We start from the raw sequence: 20,072 nt of genomic DNA, 5'->3' as shown, positions 1-20,072 counted from the left end.
TCAGCGACGCAAAGTAAAAACGACGAATTAGCACATTATATAATTGTGTTTTGTCAAGTAATTACTTAGCATTTAGTTTAGGTGTAGTTTACGACTAGGTAGACTTATTATATCATTTTAGAACCTATTTTGTATTTATTTAAATTTGCTCTATTGTTTCATGGTGGTATCTCAGTGTCCATATTGTAACGTTTTTTATAATTTCATTTTGCATTATATATTGAACAAATTTTTAAAGTAGGTTCAGGAATTATTATAAAAAATTTTCTTTGGATGTCGAAAATCATTTTATTGAGGTACAATGTGCCCATTTCTTGAAAAATATATTCTTATTATCACAACTCACTACAAATTATTATCTAATAATGTTAATTCAATAAAGTCCATAATACTTGATACACGAATTCTCAAGTATACAATTCAACTTCATTTCCATCATTAATATTAGTTATTTTTTTCCAATAAAGATAATCCTCTTTCAACCCCTTAGAACCTAAGAAGTACGGATACTCCTTGCTTGTCGACACGAAAAAGATCCCATGTTTCTTCTTGTCTATGGTTAGATCCATATTGTTTATCTCTACGGGACAATTCTCGAAGCATTTCCCATCCCTAGCTTGTTGGATGCTCTTGCATTTGATGCCTAGGAACTTTCCAGGGTGCCTAAGAGCGACGACCCAAAGGGCTAGGACCCTGAAATGGCTGCAAGTCGTGGTGCAGGGGTATAGGTTTAGGTCCGAGGGTTGATACTCCCCACCGTTGATGTAGAAGTCCACGTGACCCATGGGGGTGGCCATTCCGTAGCCATCTATGTTGGTGTGAAGGACCTGGAAAAGATATTAAAAATGTAAATTGACGTGATTAGTGACGTATTTGATAGGAACATGCTACACCTAATTATCCAATCGAGAATTTAATATTTTTTGATCAACGTGGTAGTTGGATATTGAACCTCCTGAACCTCCTTCGTATCATCAATGTAGCCCACTGTTTTGAAATATATGAAACCTACTCCACTAACTTTTCTCAGCTTTGGTGAAAAGCTGGACCAGTATACGATTTTCGTCTAAAATTGTCAGCACATTCTCTTTTCCTACACAACTGACAATTTACTAACTGATTTCCTCGGTACATTCTCTTTAACTATACTCATTATCTACATTTATATGTCTGTTCTTACTTGCACAAAGTCAGCATTAGAAGCATCCAACCGATCTTCCTTCCCCAGGGTCCTGAAGCAGGGTCCAGATGGCTCCAGCGCAACTATATTCGATACATTCTTCCCAGTCATTTGCTGGTAGTTCTTCGCCACGTAGCTCACCGTCTGCCCTCCCAGGCTGAACCCTAAGAGTTCTAGCTTTGAAGGATCTAGCCCAGCCTGGGTTAGCTGGACCAAGACTTCGGCTACGTGCTTCCCAACTGGGCGCATCAGCCGACTGGCTCTGTTGCGAAAATAAGGGTAGTTTTAAGATTTGTATATCTTGTATGGACTAGAGATAAGAGAGAGAGAGAGAGAGAAAGAGAAAGGGGGGGGGTTAATAGGGGGTTATCCATAGGCTGACGTTATAATCCGTGATTTCATTTGAATTGGTAAAGGTCGTCTTCATGTTATCTAATTCAAGTGAGTCTCCAGTGGTTGAAATTCGACCGTCAAATTTAATATACTTATAACACTAATTTTACATTGTCTACTCCATGTCTACCCCTCCGGGAGACAGGCTTTAATATGTACTTACAGATGGTAGTGTACTGTGGCAAATCTTTGATTGTCTACAATGATGATGTTGTAGCCGATGTCCTCGTACTCGTTCGCGAACATAGCTGAGATGGGGAAGCTGGGACTGTCCAAGTACCCGATAGCCAGGAGAAGCGTCCTCCTGGAAATTTTAATTAGAAGATCAGTTGATTGCTTTAGACAGAAATATTCTAAAATATGTCAGGTCATTGTTATGATGTCCCTAATTCGAATCCTGGGTCGGGCAGTGATATTGGGTTTTTCTGTTTAGTATCAGCCCGGAGTCTGGAGTTTGTGCCTGATATGGCGATAAGGCTCGGCCCAAATCTCATCATGGGACGGAACACACATGGCGAAACTTGGGATACCTGATTGCATCATCATTATGCTAATAACGATGTGATGATATGTGTTTGTGTACTGAATATCACGTCTGATGAAAGACTTCAATTTTTTAGATCTTGACCCTGCTTTTGGAGGTGGAGCGCAATTAGTTTTCTAAGGGGGTGCAACGATTGTTCTGATGTCGACTGCTGCCTACTGTATATGCAATAAGACAGGCCAGCATAATGCTATCGACCATTAAAGAAGGTAATACCTCTTGGCACTCGCTATATTTGGACTGAGCTTAAGACATTATGGGCAAAAAGAAAATTTACAAAAGATTCTCAAGTGACAAAATTATGTATAAATCGTACTTACAAAGTTCTGAAAAACAATTAGAACTTAGAAAGCAAAAATTCTTTAAAATCTTACCTCTTAAAGTTAATTCTAGGATCCTTAGCAATGTTCCTGGCATTCCAGTAGTTGTACTTCTGTCTGGAACGACCGTTCCCCTGCACCACGAATGATAAGTACTTCAGCTGGCTTTTTGGAATGGTTGCAGGCTTCGTGGAGCCAGGACCTGGAATTTAATTATCAGTCATTTAACTAGATGACTCATATGAAGCTCCTGAGGTTCTGTCATGGGTCTCAGTGATACTGGCTTACTGGATACAAACGCAGTCAAAGACATCTTTCACTGGCATTTTTACCGCGTTTTGCCAACTTTAATTTTGAGCTCAAATTGTTACTATACTAATTATCTCCTTACAATGGTTAAATTCATATTATTTAGTATAGTAGAAGTATATTGGATATATAACATTATGATGACTGTATAGAATTGGTTACTGAGTATATTTAATGGTCGTCTTTATAGCAAATCTAGTTTGCCTCGATGGCGTATTTCGAGTACTGCGGTGAGGTTCTGGGTTCCTATCCCGGGTCGACCCAAAATAATTGTGACTGTGTTTTTCTATCTTAAAAATATTACTTAGTCACAGCTCGGAGTCAGGATGTTGGCGGTGTAATACCCCCGTGCCTCGGAAAGCACGTCGGACTGCCGTATTACCAAACTATGAGAGCGAAGAAACAGAGAGTGCACCTGTGTATAGCACATTTGTGCGCTATAATATCTCCAGCGCACCTGGCTGATCTCCATTGAGATTGGCCGCCGTGGCCTAAAATTCGGCTAGGAGGATTCATTCAGTATTTTTAGGCTACGGTTTGGTTGTGCCTCTGGCGTTGCTAAGTGCAATGGGCGACGGATGCTGCTCACTATCAGGCGTACCACTCATTTGTCTACTAAGGCAATAAAAAAATAGCATATAACAGTTACTCGTTTACAAAAGTGCAAATGAGTAGATTATGTCTTCTGGCCATTATTATACGAGTATTATACGAGTATTGTTGTGGTTTGAGAGAATAGTCTTTAAAACAACACAAGGTAATAGCTAGTATAATACTGGGCATAATGAGATTGAACATCTAATATTTCAGGGTGGCATTACTGTGGTAGTATTCGTTGTGTGTTCATGGGCCTTTCTGTCAAACGAGTGCCTTATTGGTCTTGTAATTGAGTAGTTTAAAATGTAGTGGCTCGGCAAACTTAGCGTAGGACGCATTCCATCTATGTGCAGTAACCATCTGCGAAAGGCCTGTGGCAAGAATTGGATGCGACAGACCGAAGACAGGGTAAAATGGCACATATTGGAGGAGGCCTATATCCAGCAGTGGACAAAGATAGGCTGATGATATATATTGATCAATAAAATTTGTATGCAACTAGAGGCATCCTTGAATGAATAATGCAGCTCTTCAAATGAATGCACTTGTAATAATGTGTAATCTATTTCTTCCTATTTCCTGCTAACTGTTGAGTATCCATACACAAAGAAAAGTATATACATGTATGAATAGCATAACGCTTTTACTATTTTCAGGTGTAAGCAGAGGTTTTATTACAGTGAGAGTTTAAAAAAAAACAGATTAATAACGAGGGCCGGGTTAACTGTTAGTTTATGCATTCATTACTAAACATAGAGTTTTTTTTCTATTTTACAACCACCCCATTTGTGTGTGTTTTAATTAATTCCTGAAAAAGAAAGTCTTTTTGTTTTTAACTTTCAGTGCCCAAATCAAGTCGGGGTCATGCATGATTTGGATAAAGATAGTTTAAGACAGACGGAGCTCAACCATAAAAAGATAACCGCAGCCGGTAGGATTCGAACCTACGCTCCCAGAGGGAATCTGATTTCGAGTCAGACGCCTTAACCACTCGGCCACGACTGCTTCATATGTGTTTAGTGATAAAGCACGCCCTATTTGATTAGATATCTGCCAACTCTTCCATGGGACCTAACATAACTGGTGAAATGTAGATGTAACTCTTCTGTCTACCCCTGAAAGGGACTATCTATTCATTACGTTACTCGTTAAGAGTGGGAGAGAGAGTTCAACGAAGTGTAACATTATGTGACAAGCAGGCGGGCTACACAAGTTTCGTCATGTCCGAAAACTCCGACAATCTCACACTATAAAATATTTCAGATGTTGGTTATACTTCGTAGTCCGTTTAACTTTCACGCGGCTTTAGTATTTTTGATAAGATTTCAAGGGTAAATAAGAAAATCTTGTTTAATGCCAATCATAATATATTTTTTAATAAGTTTATTTATCACTTATAAACATAATTCTTACTCGACAGTGGTGTTTGTATTTCAAAATACATTAAAACGGTAAAAAAATCATTTAAAAAGGTTACCTTATTTATTCTATGTCGAGAAAATGCGTTGAAAAATAATCATAAACACATAAACTTGATAATAATTTGGCTAATTACGGACTAATTAATATAAAATTGTAAAATATTCTTTATATTTACTTAACTAACGTACCTTGTTGAATAGTAAAACATTTTGGTTGCATAAGTTACCGTTACGGCGCTTACACGGAATGTGTTGTAATGAAATAGTTAAAGTCAACTTGAATTTAGTATTTTCAATATTGTTTGGTTGCCATTTTGTTTTGATAAAGGTAGTGTTTACTTTTGACTTACCCACATTAGTTGCACTTATGCTGGTAAAGGTTTATAGTTCTTTTTTTAATAAGTGAGAATAAAAAAGAAAATATAGAGCACAGAGGGTAGAAACAATTACGTTGTTAACACTATTGTTGGTGGTAGGATATATTTTATATCCGCCCGGATAGTGACCACGGTACACAGTGTTAAAACCCGCCATAGTGGCTCAAGTAAGTGTGTCGCGTTCCGGGATCAGCCTGTGTATATCCCGTTCCAACAGGCCGGCATAATTGTGTCGACTGGGGTAATCATCTCTCGTCAGTCGACATTGTATTGGACTTCACTCCATGTTTTTTTAATTAGACAACGCATACGAATATTCTAACCAAATTATTGTAATGCTCTAAACCGCGATAAAAACTTAAGGCAGTCGTGGCCGAGTGGTTAAGGCGTCTGACTCGAAATCAGATTCCCTCTGGGAGCGTAGGTTCGAATCCTACCGGCTGCGGGAAGTATTTTTGCACTTCATAAGAATTAAATAAAGAAGTAAAAAATAAGAGGTTGGGAACAATCATTTTTTTTATCTGGTATGGCGAGTAGCACTGCAATTTGCACCTTATCTTCTATACTTATAATAAATCTGTAGAGAGGTCAATTCTGTACATTAAATATATTTCCAAAATAACTATCAGGGGGTGATTAGGGATTGATACTGATGCCAAAAATGCAATTAGTAAAATTTTTGTCTGTCTGTCTGTCTGTCTGTCTGTATAACCGTTATAGAAACAAAAACTACTCGACGGATTTTAACGAAACTTGGTACAATTATTTGTCATACTCCTGTGCTGGTTATAGTATACTTTTCATCACGCTACAATTAATAGGAGCAGAGCAGTTTAGGGAAATGTTGGGAAAACGGGAGAAGTTACTCCATTTTTTAAGCTTCCGTCGCGTGTGCAACCTTAATGGTTAAAGCTACACAGAAATCATGTATGACGGAAATGTTCTCCTTAAAATTATGTAAAAAATATCCCACGACAGCATATGTCTATCTTTTATGGTTGACTCACAATAACACGTGTAACTCCCGATAGCTTAGCAGTTCGAAGCTTTCTCCTTATATTTGTCTACTCTTACGTTTATAACACTCTCAGTCATCCCTAATTAAAAAAGTTAACATTATTAAATATTCCATAAAAAGAATCATAGAAATGGGTATAGAAACACCAAAGTTATACATGAAATACGCTAATAATAAGCCATCATGCGTGAATACTGAATCATGCTATAAGGATTATTTTTGTATATATATAAGGTCGCGAACGCACAGGCAGGCGGCTTGCTTGGCACCTAGAGGCTAGTGAATCACCTAGCGAGTAGCTTCGTAAAACGAACACTCTCGAATGTTCGCGACCGGCTCCATTTTTGAAGTCCGAAATCCACGCGGGCGAAGCTGCGAGCGGAAGCTAGTTACAAATATATCGATAGTCTGAATCGCTGCATTTGTTAACTCCAATATGCATTAAGTTAGGATGCCATATTACTATTCAAATAAACTTAATTTATTGTGACGTTTAACATAATATAGCTTGTACAAAAAATATATATTTAAAAAATAAAGTTAAAAAGAAGTTATCATGTAAGACCTTATTCTAGCTTAAAAAACAAATGCCAAATAACAAAAAAACAGGATAATGTCATTAAAATGTGATCCCCAATGACCCCCATAAATCGAGTTTATCAGCCTAGCGCAACAAGGAACAAAAAATCTTTTGTATGGAATTGACATGGCATTTAATGGCGGATACTGCTATCTCTCTCTCTCAGTACAGTTTCTCTTTCTTTACCTCACCGCCATTATTATTGTTTGTTTATTTCCTGACGTTTTGGAATACATTTGTGTTTATTGATTTATGTTTGTATTATTTGTTATTCAAACAAGTAAAAATATACTAAAAAGTGTTTTTGTTGGTGTAAGTGAATACGTTTTAAAGACATGCTACCAAAAAAACGTTTCATTACGTGTGAAATTTGTGGAGATCGAGCCAGTCGAATAAATCACAAAAGCAGAATGTTTATGGCGAAATTTCCATTGGATGAGGTCAGGTAAGCATTAATTAGATGTTTTTAGTCATCGCGCAAATAAAGTAGCTTAGAAATAATAAAAATTCTCATTTTCTAATTACCATTATGTTACTAGTGATGTTGTTATGATTATCGATATCGATACCCATTTAGATCCAGATTCTGTGGGAACATAGTGATAAAAAGTAGTAATTCTAACTATCTACATACCAAGTTTAATCGCAATCATTTTAGATTTTTTGCGGGTACGAATAATAAACATACAATTGCATGCACACGCTTTATAATATTAGTAAGATGATGACTGATCATCAGGACAAAAATACTAAAGTCGTGTATGTGTCGGTGTGTGTGTGTGTGTACTTAAAAATGCGTTGAGCAATCAATGTGCCTGGTCACTGTTTATGATTTTCGGATTAAATATAATGTAATAAGCAATTTATTTACAATTAAAAAATATTTCCAGATGCCGAAAGTGAGTTCAGATTGTGGGAAGAGAAGATTTGATATAAGTTCCCATAGAAAAGCTCCATACTTTGAAATATGTGTGTGGTTCTCACTTTAATAACAAAGATTTTAATAAAAAGAACAATCGCCTTAGAAAGTCAGCCATACCATCGAAAAATTTGAAAGCTGATCCACTTCTCGATGAAATGTTGTTTGAATTTCCGTGCCATGTTTTTATAAACAATTATTGCACAAATGATAATATCTTTCAAGAGAAGTGCGACAAAGAAGTGTCACCATCCTTTGACTTTATAATTAAATATTCTCATTGTAACTTGACCTATCATAAGTGCAACTATATTCGCCTACATGGTGAACAAAGGATTTTATTTTAAAATACAATTATTATTAAACATGTGAAAGCTTTTCATTTTATTTCGAGTCCCCATTTCAATCCAGCCTTGTAATTATTATGCTAAAATGTTCACTGTATATTGTGAGTTGGATTGATAATGTGGACTCGAAAATACATTATATGAATTTTATCAAAGTAGCATTAGCGTCGATTCCCACCCAGTAGAATTTATCGATATCGATAAAAAGTGCTCACTACTATGTATTTTGTTCAGTTGGTAGTATTGTTATTTGACGTTCCTGACGTATTTTTCCGTGATATTGGTATTGATACGCCATGTAAATTCGATTTTATTTCTTTGTATTAAGTCCTGTCTCTTAAAACGTAGTGATTATATTCTCTTTGGAGTTTATTTCGAGTAATCAGTGCGAAGTACAAGGATTTTCCTCATGAAGAGCACTTATAAATTCTAATTGATAAATATTTAAGGAAAATCTAAATGACCTTTCGTTGTGACATGATCTGCTTATTCAAAGGTTTTTGATTTTTCCATAGAGATTATTTATTGAGTTTTTCTACTCAGTATCAGCCCGCAGTCATACCTAGGGTTGCCACTTTGCTGAATTAAAAATATAATCATAATATAAAAGTAGTTAACTGAGTTTTTAAGGTTTGTAAATTGAATATCTAAGCACATAGAAAAATTACTCTTGAAGTAAAACAATTTTACAAATTATATCGCGGTTTTTTATATCCAGTTTTTCTCCCGACGTTTCGACATTGCAGCCTTCGTGGTCACGGGGCGGACTGAGGTGTTGGTCATCCGAAAAGTAAGTTACAATTTGTACCTACATTATACAATTATATATTTTTTTAAATTCTAGGTTTCGTCGGTCTCATCTACGCAGAATGAGCTTACAGTGCTTTGAAGTCTGGCAGCCGGACTTTTGAGTTCCGATTTAATTAAATGTAGAATAACGTCAGAAGATAATTATAATATAAAAAACACGATTAAATCTGTAAAATTAATGACTTCTTCGCATAAACATAAGAAATCGTTAGAAAATTTACCAGTTATATGAAATACTTAGAAAAAAATGTCACGTACAAACTGACATCATTCCACTTGGATATCCTAGTTCGCTCCTGGAGTCCAAAATAACTGGTGCAAAATAACACACAAAAGCACAAAAATATAAAATTGTCTTCACCATTTTTAACACTGCCTTCAAATTTATTTACCACAAAGTATATTATAAATTGATTGTACTTTTAATAAAAGTCTATCAAAACATTTAAAAAAAAATATCTTTTATCAAAATATAGCAAAAACAATATATTTATTGCGGTTATACAATTATTTTCAAACATAATTTTTCCCGCGTAAAATAAATACAACGCGTTCCTTTTTTAAATTTTAAGGCAACGACTGTTCAACCGTACGGCTTTCAAGTAACTAGTGAAGGTAAAGGAGGTTCAGTTACGTCTAATGTATAAAGGTTGAATATTTACTGCGAAATATCGGAAAGAGAGTTATACTGTATTGTTGTTCCGTTAATGTATGAATATAGGAAACAACATATTGTTATGAGTACCTGTGTATCCTTATTCCTTATGCCGTACATAATAAAATTTTAATTGGAGTAAAGTATGGGTGTGAATGTTTATATGTAAATTTATTCTTGTTCCAGTAATCGATACTGGAAATTACGTACAGAAAATAAGGCTGTTAACAATTAAGTTTGTGTCTCAATTTCACCAAAATTTTTGTGATCACTATCATTAGAAATACCAAAACGCATGCAGTTTTGCAATCCTGCCTACCTATTTACATAAACGGGCGTGTCATTATAATTATGTTTTCTGTAAGGTTGAAGTAGGCATGGCCAGTAACTAACAAGTGTCTAGGACTTAGGCAGAACACAAATTAAAAACAATAATACGATAAATAATTTAAATATTTATTTTCATACAATATTTTTTTTTATTAGTAACACAACGGTTATTACAAAACTTTGTTAGTGTTCAGAATATTAATCGATGAAGAGAGAGGGTGAATTGGGTTTTGAAATATATATCGGCAAGATTGGTCGACAATTTGATGGGAAGAATTCCCGAATACGACAGGTATGAGAGGCACAAGTTGTATGTTTGAATTTTATATAATTCATGCAGTCTTATATTACATTTATATATGTCAGTAAGTGTTAAAAAGATTTCGTGTTGACACATTCACTATTATAGCCTGATCAGGAAAATAAAAATTGCCAGTACAAGATATTAGTATCATAATTTACCACAAGACGATTATTTTTTACTGCTCAGGGTATACGTCTTCCTCCAACTACGTTATATATTGTGGGTAATTGTGTTCGAGAAGAGTGTTATAGTAAAGCATCTCAAACTCTTGACATTCCAGACTCATGATAATTTACCTTAATAATGATGTCTAAGAAAATTTGCTCTTAAAAAATGTCTAAAGGTTTAGCAAACTGGCAATCTTCGCAGGCCTGCTTTTTGCTTGTACATATTCCTCCCTTGCAGGGATACTCCCCTTTTCGTGGATACTGTGTCGGATTCGAGCGGTCAGGCCTGAAGAGAGGCTGGTGCAACTTGTTCAGCATGGACAGCTCGAAGCGTTGGACTTTTTGCGGTGCTGCTGAGGTTAGTAGAAATGCTGCTGTGAGGAGCAAAAGATGCATCTGGAAATGGTTAAAAAATTTGATTAGCAACCTTATATGCCCGGTTGTCTGGAAGAGATCGCTTAAAGCGATAAGACCGCCTATTGTGCATCATGCTTTTCTTTTAATAATAATAATATTTGGTTTGTGTCCTTTTTATATTAGTATTTGGTGTGTGTGCAATAAAGAGTTTTTGTATTGTATGCCCGCAACTTCCTACGAGTGGATAACTGTTATTAATATTCTGCTTCCAAATAACAGTCATGTGTCCGTCCACCTGCGAAAACTATATGTAAATTCGTTCAAACAGAAAGAAAATAATTCTAAAAATCTGATTTGTGTTCTATTACTTTTCTTTAGTGACCTCGTTTCTTTGTATATACACACTGGGTTTTGCTTTTTTTATTATATTTATAAACAATAACATATCGCTTGGGATTCTATCCGTACGAAATTTCTAAGAATACATATATATATGTCGTCATCGAGTTGATTTTTAAATGGAACGCCAACGCCATCTTATGGCATTCGACAGAATCTTCGCTACACAGCGCAATGAGGATGTCAGACGACATCAAGAAGGCCGGAAAGCTAGCAGTCAAAGAGAATGACAAGCCTATGAAAAATTAGCAATTCAGTTGGTTTTAGATCAAGTGATCGAATAATATTATTGGAGACTAGTGCTGTGGGTGCGTGGAGACTGTCTCGCGTTCCGTAGTAGTTTGTGTTGTTGGAATTATAATTGTTTTGGGACAAAAACTACAAGTACTAAAATCTGACTTCGGTTATTGTGATCCGACATATCCCCACATACGCCCACGATACTTAGTAGTAACAAGCTATGAAAGACGATAACGAGCATATACCATGCCTGCCGTTATATATATATATATACATACAATACTTCATTTGAGGCGTAAAAAGCGTGGGCTTATAACTTTTAAACCAAGACAACACTCAAAAAACTCAAACAAAAAGGTATTTTTTAATTTATAGCGGTGTTTTAATCATCAGATAAAAATTATTCCTCCTATAAAATACAAAATAAAATTAAAATGGACAGTTGCATGAGGAATATTGTTCATAGCTCTCACTTTTGTATTTAGTTGGATTAGAATTTATTTGATAGACAACTGTTTGACGACATAAAAATAAACCCAAGTATTTTTTTTCTTCACCTACCAGTAATGTAGACCTGGCTATATTATTTGTATACCACTTGTAACTGCAGGCTCATTAATCGATGACATTACAATGTACATTTTGATTTACGAATTCACACGAAGAATTTTCTTAACAAGATGCATTGTTTGATTGTAAGAAAAATATTTTTATTGTAGTTGGTTCCTCAAGCGAAAACAATCCTCCATTGAAATTCTGCGTTAGTTTTTATCGTAAAGCATGTAATCATTCATATAGCAATACACTAGTTTCTGGTCGCGACTTCGCTTGCGTTAAAGACCATTCCCTAGATAAAAGCTTCGCACTCTCAAGTAATGTAACTTCCAATTAGAGAAAGAATTTTCAAAATTGGTTTAGTACTTTTTTAAATGATCTATTACAAAAATGTTATGTTTTCTTTATAACCTACTATCAAGCTATTTAAATGTTATTGATCACAGAATAACAGACGTTATATTCATCTAACTTCAGTGCCAACTCCAGCAACTTTATGTGATAAAACTACACTGTAGACTCATTTGTCTCTTTTTAGACTAGCTAGGCATAGGGTCCTCATTGCATTCGATAGTAAATGGACTAAGGCACTGATAGTGTCGACTGACAAGAGATGATTAGCTAGGGGTAATCATCTCAGACTTAACTTATGTCTCAGGATGAAGAGCGCAATGTAATACCCATCTATTAATGATCAGTTATATCACTTACTATCAAGCGAGGCGCTTTTTTATACGGTCGCAGCGGAGTGACCCACTGCACCTGATGAGTAGTGGCGTCCTATTAGAGTATAGACTGACGAGAGATGAGTATACCCAACACAATTAGAAAGAAAAGAAAGAAAGATTGTATTATTGGGACAACATCAGTATAACAAGGACAATAAAGAAGATAAAAAAGAAAACAAAAAATATAAAATTATACCCATTGTGCCAACAATGGGAACTCTCATTCAGCGCCTTGCTGTAGTACCAGCATGACTGATACTGCAGCACTGATTTTCAATAAGGGACCCAGGTGACGTACGGATACTCAGTTAGTGTGAAATATAATTTGTGTTATTGTCAAATACAATACATCAATTATGCTGACCTAGTCGGAATGGGATATACAAGCTGATCCCTCAATGCGACACACGTGGGCCACTATGATGGGTTTTACACCTAGTGTATGATGGTCACTATCTGGGTAGATATCACCAATCACTACATAGTATAAAACAAAGTCGCTTTCTCTGTCCCTATGTGTGCTTAAATCTTTAAAACTACGCAACGGATTTTGATGTGGTTTTTTTAATAGATAGAGTGATTCAAGAGGAAGGTTTATATGTATAATAACATCCATTAAATAATGGAGAAATATTGCACCCGTCCGAAGCCGGGGCGGGTCGCTAGTATGCTATAAAACTCGCAAGCGACCTTTTCTTTACTAAAATAATTTAGATATTTGCGTCGATATATTGCCTAGTTGCTGGTTACAGGTTAACCAACGCTAAGTAGTATCGCAACGGATATTATTATAATTATTTACATTCTATCAAATATCTAGTATAATACTAATATTATAAAGAGGTAAAGTTTGTAATTTTGTTTTACTAATCTCTGGAAGTACTGAACCAATTTTGAAAATTCTTTCACTAATCGGAAGTTACGTTATTCCAGAACGCTATAGGCTATTTTTTATCCCGGAAAAATATTTGACCAGGAAAACTTTGTAACACAGGCGGAGCTGCAGACATAAGCTAGAACTATATATAAAAACCTGCAAAATATGTGAGTAATTTTGAGTTTTAATATCTAGAAGTAGAGAATTGATTCAAAAAAATATTTTACTCATAAAAAGTTACTGTAATATAGACTATTTGTAATATATTTCGTTTCGCAAGCAGAACTGTAAAGCAAATGGAAATAGCACTTGTTGAATTCAATAGAATGGATAATATTAAATTGATTTTATGGATTGTGATAAGTAAGGATTTGAGTTTAAAACGCATAACTCTACAAATTGATTTGAATGACGTGATATATGTACCAAATCATCTAAACCGAATAGTTAAAAAAGAATTGAATTTCGTAAAATACATTGATTATTGTCTACAAACAATATTTACATGTCATTTTGATTCAGAAAACAAAAAAAAAAAAACACTCACACACTACAATTGAACTACTATGATGGTAGTGTGTTTTTTGTTTGTTTTGTTATTCAGCGTGTACACCGAAAAAAATATTCGAAAACAATTCAGAGTTTCTTTGTCCATACTTCTAAACAAAGAGTATTGTTTGCCAAATATGTGTTTCCCAAAGACGTTATTACAAATGGTGCCCATTTTAATACTTGTTCACGATATTCCGCTATGGACTTCAAACAACAAACATGTGTTTTATCTCTGAAAGGGTAGACAGAGACGCAACTAGTAATATTCATGTGATACCGCGCAAGCCTATTGCCATTTCCAATTTCAGACTTGTTCTTGCTTGAAACAAAAGAGGTTCTGCATGTAAACTAATATGTTTAATAAATAATAAAAATATTTATTTATTTATGTCAGTTTTTGAGACCAATAATCCTCTTATTTAAGTATATTATCAGGTTAATTAAGAATTAATAAAGACCTGATTTTAAACATCTTAAATTAAATTTATTATCTTAACTGATTATGAACTACGGTGGCAGTGCTCGGAAATGATGCTAAATATAAAAACCTTGACTCCAGTAATGGACACGAGCCAAGTGAAAAATACGGATGTTTGTAACGTGGAATTATAGATTTATTTTTATAATGGGACTTTTTTGACGTTTCGATGTATTGAAAATAAAAAAAATATATACTTAATAACCACACACGTAATTTTAACCGCATAATAAGCTGCAAATGTGTGGTGGTTGTCAAATACATATTTGTAGATAAAAAAAAGCCGCTCGCATTTCACAACTAGCGCATCGCTCGCTACCTCTTAAAGACTGTAATTTAGTACCAAGCAATATTATTCAGGTTCTGATTCTTTAATGACAATGAGGCCAATGTAATTAGTGTTTAAAACACTGACGATAGCAGTACAGTACCAAGCAACGCTTTCTTAGAAAAAAACAGCTGTGTTGTCACTGTTTATCGGCAATTGCATCGTTCAGTAGAGTGGGTTGCTCGTCTCGTCATTTATTGTAATAAATAATAACAACAGTATTATATACTGTCCTACTGTTGAGCACTGTCTCTACTACTGAGAGGGATTAGGTCTCAGTCCACCAAGCTGGCCCAGTGCGGATTGGTAGACTGAACTACCTTCGGAATTCTCATGAAAAATTCTAAGGTATGTAGGTTTCCTCGCGATGTTTTCCTTTACGGCTAAAGTAAACGCTAATAAGAACAATACACATGAGTTCCTCATAGCCGAATTTCGGACACCAATCTTAAAGATCAGCTAGGTTACAGAGACGTAGAAGACATATAGTGCACAAGTGTGTGCGCAATACACAGGTGCACTCTCTGTTCCTTCACTCTCATAGATCGGGGAGACTGCAATCTGACATCACCGGAGAGAGATCAGACGCAGGACCGACAGAAACATATAAATTAAAAAAATGGGAGGTGCTTGCCCCTTCTTGGCAGTCCGTTCCATTCCCAACTAAGCTCTCGTTCAATACAGTCATTCATATATTAAAAAAAAAACCATTATCAACTCACCCAAACTCTCATGATGAATCCACAATTGTTTTAACTATACGAAGCGTATCCTTCAAGAATGCATCCAAAGCGTATCATAGACAATAGACTTTTGGTTATACGTTGTGTTTATTTTTCTCTTAAATACGATTAGCGTGGGCGAGCACCGTATGCCGCGACCGTTATGTGCCTCTGTCACCCACGTCACCCACATACGATGGATTTCATAGATTTGTGCACATATCTAATAGAAGTATGTCGCACATTGACTGTTGAAAGATCGTCGCATACTTTTAATATCGCTTTGTGAGTTGGTCATGTTATTAAGCTGACGTACGGAGCGTCTAGGTTGTGAAACTACGACCAAGCTTCTTCAGTAAAGATGAATAAAGAATCGGTAAATGGACGTAATTTAGCATGACAGATTTCATTATGTTTTAGGATACAAGCTGTTTTTTACTCCAGAATAATTTACAGTGGGAATTACTTTACATAGCATACTTAATAAATTATAGCTTGATTTTTTTGTAATTTTCCTCTGTTGGTTCCTGTAATTCAAGATATAAATGAGATTTGTATTCCTTCTAAATCTTTGGCAACTGCTTTATCAATAAACTATAACCAAGCATTCGTTCTCATTATACGTACAATCAAATACATCATTTTCTCCATTGATTACTTCATATTTCCACAACAAATTTAATTTATGTTGAAGTAGCATTTCATGTCCCAGATGGCGGGAACTTTTCATTAATGCGATGCGATATATCGACCGGCTTTTTCGACCTATTTTAAAAATAGACAAATCAAAACAAAGTATTTTTGACATGTACAAATGAATTATTCTGATTGGTTCATTCTCGGAATCGGATTGGACATTGAGATTGGGGTTAATTTTTGAAAACGGCTGTTAGCTAGCTGTGCACCAACCTTTATAACTATAACGGAAACCTCTTATCATGTGTCATTTGCCGCGTCACACTTGATTAGGCACAGTTTTATTCTTAGAAAACTGTGTTTGTTTATTTTAATAATCTCACAGGTTTATGTGTGTGATGTGTGAATCAACAGTGAAATGTGAAATGGAATAATAAATAAACATTTCCTTCCATGTAGGAATACCATAAATGTTAGAACGCTGTTAATTTTAGGCATAAAATGGCTGATAAATTTTCTATAAAATGCGTTTCTAAATATATATAAGTAATAACTACTAAGTATACATTTCCTTCCACGTAGGGAAACCAACCAAACCTTACATGTACGAATGACTGTTAGTTTTCATTTCAGGCATGAAATGCCTCATATTTTTTTAAAAAAATATTTTTCAAAATATATATAGTTACTAGTACTAACCATACATTACTATAAAATATGTTTTTTGATGATTGGCACAATTGTACTTTCCTTAATATTTCTTCAGGTCCCGCTTAAAGTACCCCACGTATGCCGGAAAATTAATCCACAGTAAAGCTTCAATTAAACGGTGGAATTTTCTTACAGTATGTTTCTTGAGGCAAGTCCTCTGTCATAGCGTGCAAGAATTGCTACATAATTGTGTTCAGAAGGGACAAAAATTGTATGTCTTTTCCAGAATCGGATGTGCGCGGCAAAGCTTGCTCCGTTTAAGTGAGAGTTAATGTTACAGCAAAGATAAGAATTATTAAACCTTGTTGGTTATTCCGCGATGGAAAAGATCACAAAGCTATTGTTCCGCAAGCCATACCCTAAAACGAAACATAATCAGCATAATTATATTTATCATCAAGAGATACAACATCGCTTTGTCGACTAACTTCACTACACGTTAAATGCAATGAAGTTGGCTATGCTAGAATTATTTTTCGTCCCTCCCTCCGTCGACGTTTTCATTTGGTTTTTCTTTACTGCAGTTTATTCTATGGTAGAATCATAGTAACCTCTTTGACGCAACGTACTATTGCATGTCTAAGATGAAGTGAAATAGATTACCGGCGATTATAGCTGATTATAACAATTGCGTGACAACGTGCGTGTAGCAATGTGCGTTTGGAAACTGTCACGGTAGATATAGCTGACTTGAGGTCACAGCCAAACCTTTGGTACAATCGTTTACGCTAAGAGAAAACAAAAATATGTATGTGAATGATATTTCGTAGCGATAAACATACAACACACACCTCTAGCTTTTCTAAAGTTATGTGTGCAATCTTTGTGAATCATCGCTTTCTTTAACGGTGAAGGAAAACATCGTGAGTAAACCTACGTACCTGAGAAGTTCTCTATAGGAATTTTGAGGGAGTGTAAAGTCTATTAATCCGCACTAGGCCAACGTGGTGGACTAAGGCCTAATACCAAAGTAGTAGAGGAGGCCTGTGCCCATCAGTTGGACAATACCTAGTCTTGCCATAAATATTGTAATAAAGAAAAAAGAAAATTGTTAACTGCAAATAACATTTATTACTTTTACAGTGTGTCAGTTTAATACATAAATATAAAACAATTAAAAATATAAAAAGCTTATTCGAAGTGGTCTCCATTGGCTGCAATACAGTCCTTTAAACGATGAGGCCAGTTATCAATAGAAGCACGCACTCTTTCCATGGGAAAATTCTTCACTGCCAATCGTATAGATTGTTTTAGGGACTCAAATTATCATGGCGTTTAGAGCAAGCTGTACTCTCTAAAACTGACCACAAATCATAATCCAGCGGATTAAGATCGGGACTAGACGACGGCCAGTCTTCAGCTCTGATGAAGTCCGAAACGTTCGATTCCAACCAAGACTGCGTGGACCGAGCTTTATGACCCGGCGCCGAGTCTTGCTGGAAGGACCATACTTGGTTATTGAACATGGTGATGTTAAGGGGCTTAACTACCTTCTCAAGAATGGTATCTTGATACACTTGTGCCGATGTTTTGATACCTTTTTCACAAAAATATGGCTCAGTCACTCCTTCATAGCTAACACCCCACCAAACCATCACTGAAGTCGGATAATGTCCACGTTGCACTCTGTCGACTAATTGGGAAGCTTCCTTAGAGCTTTGAGCATAAATACGGTCATTTTGTTTGTTAAAATGTTGCTCAATTGTAAAAATTTTCTCATCCGTAAACAAAATTTTTCTGTGACCTCCCTTTGCGTACCGCTTCAGTAGTTGTTTCGATTTTACCACCCTATTCTTCTTTAAATTATCAGTTAAGAAATGGCCAGTGCGTCTCTTATAGGCTGCAAGTCCTAAGTCATCTTTTAAAATACGCGACATGGTTCTAGGTGCTATCTTCATTTCCCGAGATAAAATCTTTTGCTTTCGGACAGGATTTCTTCGAATTCTTTCCCTTACTGCTTTGACCACCTTTTTCGTACGAACACTACGTGGACGGCCAGATCTTTTCTGTCACAAACAGAGGAGGTCTCATTGTACCTATTAATAGCCCGGTACACAAACATTTTACTAATACCAAGTGTATGGAGAGTTTTAAAAATTGCATTTGGCTCCATACCTACTTTGTGTAATGCTATCACAGCGATTCGGTTCTCTTTATCACCCCACACCATTTTAATATCGCAAAATATTTTACAATGTATTGGCGCCAAAATGAGAAAACACAATGAACAATCGTATAAAAATGACAGATTCGAAATTCAAATGTAATATTTTTTTATAATTAAGTGTAACAGTATTTATGGCCAGACTAAGTATATAATACAGGGCTGATATTATATTATAACGATTTTAGAAAGGCGTCTTGGAGTCCGACCCTGTAATCCATTTTCTACCATAACAATTATTTACCCGTTTTTCTAATCATTATTTTTAGGATCGTCTTATGTCGTTGTTCGGTCTTATAACTACCGTGTTAAGGTATCGGGTTTAATCCACGCGTCAAGCAAAATATTGCTTCTTTGCTCTGAATGACGAGACGTGCTTGCCGTTCGCCTGATGGAAAGTGATACAACCGACCATAAACAGTAGAAACAACCTTGAATAACAAAGTATTGTTTGGTATGCCACTGCGCTTGCCATCCTGAGACAAGAGATGTTAAGTCTTATAATGTCCAGTAATTACACTGGCTACAATGTCCGTCAAACCGAAACACAACAGTGACTACACACTGCATCTTGGCGGCAGAAATAGACATTACGGTGTTACCTAGCCAGGCGGACTCTCATATATGAGAGATCTACCACCAGCTGTTTATATCATGAAGGCTTGGAATAAGCATGGTGAAAAGTAGATACCCAAGTGACTAATCTGCCTAACCCATTGGACATAAAAACGGTAAAGTGTCTGTTAATTATTTAATACTAATAATTATAAACATGATTTTGCTTTATCATAATATTAGTATGATAATTAACATTATTGTAACATAATATTCAAATGTAGGGTAAATTAATTAACACAATTAAAAATAAAGTTTGATAGTACAAATAAAACTTATCAAATTAAATTTAATGTTGTTACCAATTAGGATTTGTGCATAGAGAAGATTTTAGTTTTTTTTTTACGGAATCGGGAAAGGGACCTCACTTCACATAATAGCAAGTGGAGTGGAATCCAGATAAAGTATGAACTGAAGAGAAATATTGACCGCTTACCAA

At 35.5% G+C, this 20,072-nt stretch overlaps 1 protein-coding gene and 2 non-coding genes across 3 annotated transcripts; 1 reads left to right on the top strand and 2 right to left on the bottom strand.

The window, feature by feature from the left end:
* Nucleotides 1-251: 251 nt before the first annotated feature.
* LOC115444579 (lipase member H-B) lies at nt 252-9,267 on the bottom strand. The gene is made up of 5 exons (XM_037440577.1): nt 9,074-9,267; nt 2,492-2,639; nt 1,737-1,877; nt 1,181-1,442; nt 252-827 (listed from the first exon to the last, which is right to left on the bottom strand). The coding sequence occupies exons 1-5, from the start codon at nt 9,177-9,179 to the stop codon at nt 408-410; spliced, it is 1,077 nt and encodes a 358-aa protein (XP_037296474.1). The 5' UTR covers nt 9,180-9,267; the 3' UTR covers nt 252-407.
* Nucleotides 4,267-4,348, bottom strand: Trnas-cga. Its single transcript has one exon. It is a non-coding gene; the product is annotated as a tRNA-Ser (tRNA).
* Trnas-cga lies at nt 5,505-5,586 on the top strand. Its single transcript has one exon. It is a non-coding gene; the product is annotated as a tRNA-Ser (tRNA).
* Nucleotides 9,268-20,072: the final 10,805 nt, after the last annotated feature.

The sequence above is a fragment of the Manduca sexta genome, chromosome 4, assembly GCF_014839805.1.
Source record: "Manduca sexta isolate Smith_Timp_Sample1 chromosome 4, JHU_Msex_v1.0, whole genome shotgun sequence".
Lineage (NCBI taxonomy): Eukaryota > Metazoa > Arthropoda > Insecta > Lepidoptera > Sphingidae > Manduca > Manduca sexta.
Note: the sequence above shows the minus strand (reverse complement) of the source record. Positions and strands in the feature narration are given on the sequence as shown.

What these genes read in the sequence shown, in the direction of transcription:
- LOC115444579 (XM_037440577.1), bottom strand. Translation starts at nt 9,179, where the DNA reads ATGGTGAAGACAATTTTATATTTTTGTGCTTTTGTGTGTTATTTTGCA. An exon ending in AAGTGGAATGATGTCAGTTT is followed by an intron (nt 2,640 to 9,073) that starts GTACGTGACATT and finishes ATTAAATTCCAG; the next exon opens with GTCCTGGCTCCACGAAGCCT. An exon ending in CTAATGCTGACTTTGTGCAA is followed by an intron (nt 828 to 1,180) that starts GTAAGAACAGAC and finishes TATCTTTTCCAG; the next exon opens with GTCCTTCACACCAACATAGA.